The sequence below is a fragment of the Myotis lucifugus genome, unplaced genomic scaffold (assembly GCF_000147115.1).
Source record: "Myotis lucifugus unplaced genomic scaffold, Myoluc2.0 scaffold_37, whole genome shotgun sequence".
Classification (NCBI taxonomy): Eukaryota; Metazoa; Chordata; class Mammalia; order Chiroptera; family Vespertilionidae; genus Myotis; species Myotis lucifugus.
In genome coordinates, this window is record NW_005871085.1 from 1,060,028 (window position 1) to 1,063,601 (window position 3,574).

Sequence of the window (3,574 nt, forward strand, 5' to 3'; positions counted from 1 at the left end):
TATGAACTGGATTTTACTATTCTCAATTTGCATAGCATTTTCCAGCTTCCAATGCCCCTTCTCACACCACTGTCTCATTTGATCCCCATACCAATTTCAGGAAATTGAGATTCCATGGAGATGAAATGACTTACCCAAGGTCACAGATAGTAAGCAGCAGAATTAGGGCTCAAACCTAGATCTGAGCAATTGCAAAGCTCCACTGCACCATGCTGCCTGTGTGGTATTTCTTAAATAATACCATCTGGGGGTTTTCCCCTTAGACATACATATCACCCAAGTGGCTATGCACTTTACCAGATGGCCCCTTTGTCCTTACACATCCTCCCCACCTCCCACTTTCGCTTCCACTTACCCCACTACTGCACAGAGCAGTTAAACAAGTCAAGACCTCTGGGTATGAGAGTGCGGGGACTGGCTCTTTTGGGAGTCCCACTTTGAGTGAATGGGCCCAGGACCATAGAACAGGAGTAGGACTCACCAAACACTACGTGCTTCCCATCCAGCCAATCACACTTAGAGCAGGTGATGAAGAACTGGCAGCCATTTGTACTGGGACCACTATTTGCCTGATGGAAACCAAACATACCTGCAGTGAGTTTTCCTTGCCATGCTAGCTGAAGGGCAAGATTCCCCAAGAGCCTGTGGCTCTGATTGCTCCACACTTTCTTTCAGCAAAACTGACTGAGCATTTATGAGCCAGGGTCTGATCTAGGATATAGAAATGAGGAGGCTACACATCTCTGCCCTCAAGGAACTAGATCCGCGAATAAATGTACATTTCCCCTACAGTACAAATTTTTATAATGGGAACAACTGTTTATGGAACCTGACTTGCTCTATTTAGTCCAATATTAGTTATAACTGAATTATAGTTATAAATTAGTAACTAGGTGAGAAGAGTTCTATTGTCTATGCCATAAACTGTTTTGTCTGAATGGTTTTTCTATAACAATGGTAATTTAAAAATTTTAAGAAAGTGCACTAAGTTGCCATTCCTATGCTAGAAAAAAAAGACATTTGTTTTTTACTGGTACATCCCAAATCCTATATTATTGAATTTTGAGGAAAAGTGTTTTTTAAAATAGAGAATCTGAACCTCGCTAGCCATCTCTCTCCAATTTTCCTCCTTTGTGGGGAGCCGCTATAGGGTTAAACCTCGGACTGACCTGTTGGCAAAGTCACAAACAAGTCCCAGCTTGGAGGGCACAGTCCTCTTAAGCATAATTAGGCTTGACCTTATAACGCTCCCTAGATCTTACCTGGGAAGCTAATAGGCTGAGGGAAGTGCAATAAGAACAAAAACAAGTGAAACTCACAAGAACAGTGTAAACAAGTGAAACTCACAAGAACAGTGTAACTTTGGTAACCACTACCTTGTTTACCTCTGACTATAAAAAATAAAGGCTCAGCTTGCCTCGGGATCTTTCTCTGTGGCCTCAGCCAGGCACAGGAAGATCCACGGAGACTAAAGAGAGCTAGAGAGTTCTGAACGCTGTCTCCGTGTAAAACATTCTTTGCCGACTCCGTCCACACCTTTGGGAACCCCTGGATCCCTGGGGCTGGACCCTGGAACGCCTTTAAAATGTTTTTACATCATTATATTTAACTAGAGGCCCGATGCACGAAATTCATGCAAGGGGCTCGGCCCTCACAGCCCTGGCTGCCTCGGCCCTTATGGCCCCGGCTGCCTCGCAGCCTCACCCACTGGTTGTTCCAAAAGGCCGTTGTGCTGTCAGGCCTAATTAGCATATTAGCTCTTTATTATATCGCACTAGAGGCCTGGTGCACAAAATTTGTGCACAGGGGTGGGAGGAGGACCCGCAGCCTGGCCTGCACCCTCTTGCAATCCAAGATCACTAGCTCCTAACCGCTGCCCTGCCTGCCTGCCTCATTGCCTCTAACCACTTGTCTGCCTGCCTCATTGCCCCTAACTGCCTCTGCCTCGGCCCCTATGGCTCCGTCCAGAATGACATCTGGAAGGTCGTTTGGCTGTCTGGTCTAGTTAGCATATTACACTTTTATTATTATAAACTAGAGTCCCAGTGCACAAATTCGTGCACGGGTGAGGTCCGGCCTGCCCAGCCCCAATCGGATTGGGGCCAGGACTGTGGGGAGGAGACGGCAGGAAGTTGGCTAGTTGGCCCACCCCCAAGTGGGGGGGGGCAATTGGGGGCGGGGCCAACTGTGGGGAGGGGCTGTGGGCAGGCTGGACCCACCCCCGATTGGTGTGGGAGGGGCCAATCGGGGTGGGGCTGGCTTGGGGGAGGGGCTGCGGGCCAATCAGTGTGGTGGGGGCTGATTGGGGGTGGGACCAGCTGCAGGGAGGGGCTCTGGGAGGTGGGCTGGCCAGCCCCATCCCTGAATGGGGTCAGGGGGGGGCCAACTGGGGGCTAGTGGCCTGGGGAAGGGGCCATGGGTGGTTGGCCGGCTGGCCCTGCCCAATTGGAGTGGGGGGGCTGATTGGGGCAGAGCTGGCTGGGGGGAGGGGCTGCAGGAAGTTGGCCTGCCAGCCCCACCCCCTGATTGGGAGGGTTTGCTGGCCACAGTGGGCGTCATAGCAACTGGTCGTTATGGCCGTTAAGGCGTTCTGGTTGCTGGCTTTTTATATATATACTAGAGGCCCAGTGCACCGATTCGTGCACCGGTGGGGTCCTTCAGCCTGGCCTGCGGGGGTCAGGCCAAAACCAGCTCTCTGACATCCCCCAAGGGGTCCCAGATTGCGAGAGGGCACAGGCCAGGCCAAGGGACCCCACTGGTGCACAAATCCGTGCACCAGGCCTCTAGTATGCATATAAGATCTTTGGTTAATCTCTTCCCACCGTCCCTCCACCCTCCTCCTCCCTTTCCTCTGAGATTCATCAGTCTGTTCCATGTTTCCATGCCTGTGGTTTCCACTCCTGTGTTGAGCGACTGCCCCCCGGTGGTCAGTGCACGTCATAGCTACCAGTCGGACGGTTGAGCGGTCAGCCAGTAGGATGGTCACTTAGGCTTTATATATATATATATATATATATATATATATATATATATATATATACACACATATATATATTAGAGGCCTGATGCACGAAAATTCATGCAAGAGTAGGCCTTCCTTCCACCGGCTGCTGACATCAGTTTCCCTCTAGCACCCGGGACCCAGGCTTCCCTCCTCTGGCCACCGGCAGGCACCCGGGACCCGGGCTGGCTTCCTTCCGGCCCCATCTTCGTCAGGAAGGATGTCTGGAATGATTAGCATATTACCCTTTTATTGTTATAGATAACATATTGTAAAGAGACATTTGACTGTCATATGAAGTGTATTTTTGTTCATTATATATTGATCCCCCTAAACTGCCTTTAATATGCTAAATTCAGACTTTTGTATATCAGCAAACCCAAGTTAAGTTTCAGCAGCACTATCTTACAACAATGTCTGTGTAACTATGAATATATTATTGCATACTTCCTTTATTCAGAAAAAAAAATGACTAGAAAATGGAAAACTGAAAGTACTAATATTATTAAAAGCATAGGTCTCATAAAACTACTACTGCCAGCCAGCATGGCTCAGTGGCTGAGCTTTGACCAA

At 49.0% G+C, this 3,574-nt stretch overlaps 1 protein-coding gene across 1 annotated transcript in view; it reads right to left on the bottom strand.

Moving 5' to 3' along the window:
* Nucleotides 1-3,574, bottom strand: part of PPIH (peptidylprolyl isomerase H) — a 22,067-nt gene that overhangs the window by 10,682 nt on the left and 7,811 nt on the right. Inside the window, exon 7 of the mRNA XM_014454489.2 lies at nucleotides 361-569. Within this exon, the coding sequence (XP_014309975.2) occupies nucleotides 361-569 (209 nt within the window). The remainder of the gene's footprint in view (nucleotides 1-360; nucleotides 570-3,574) is intronic.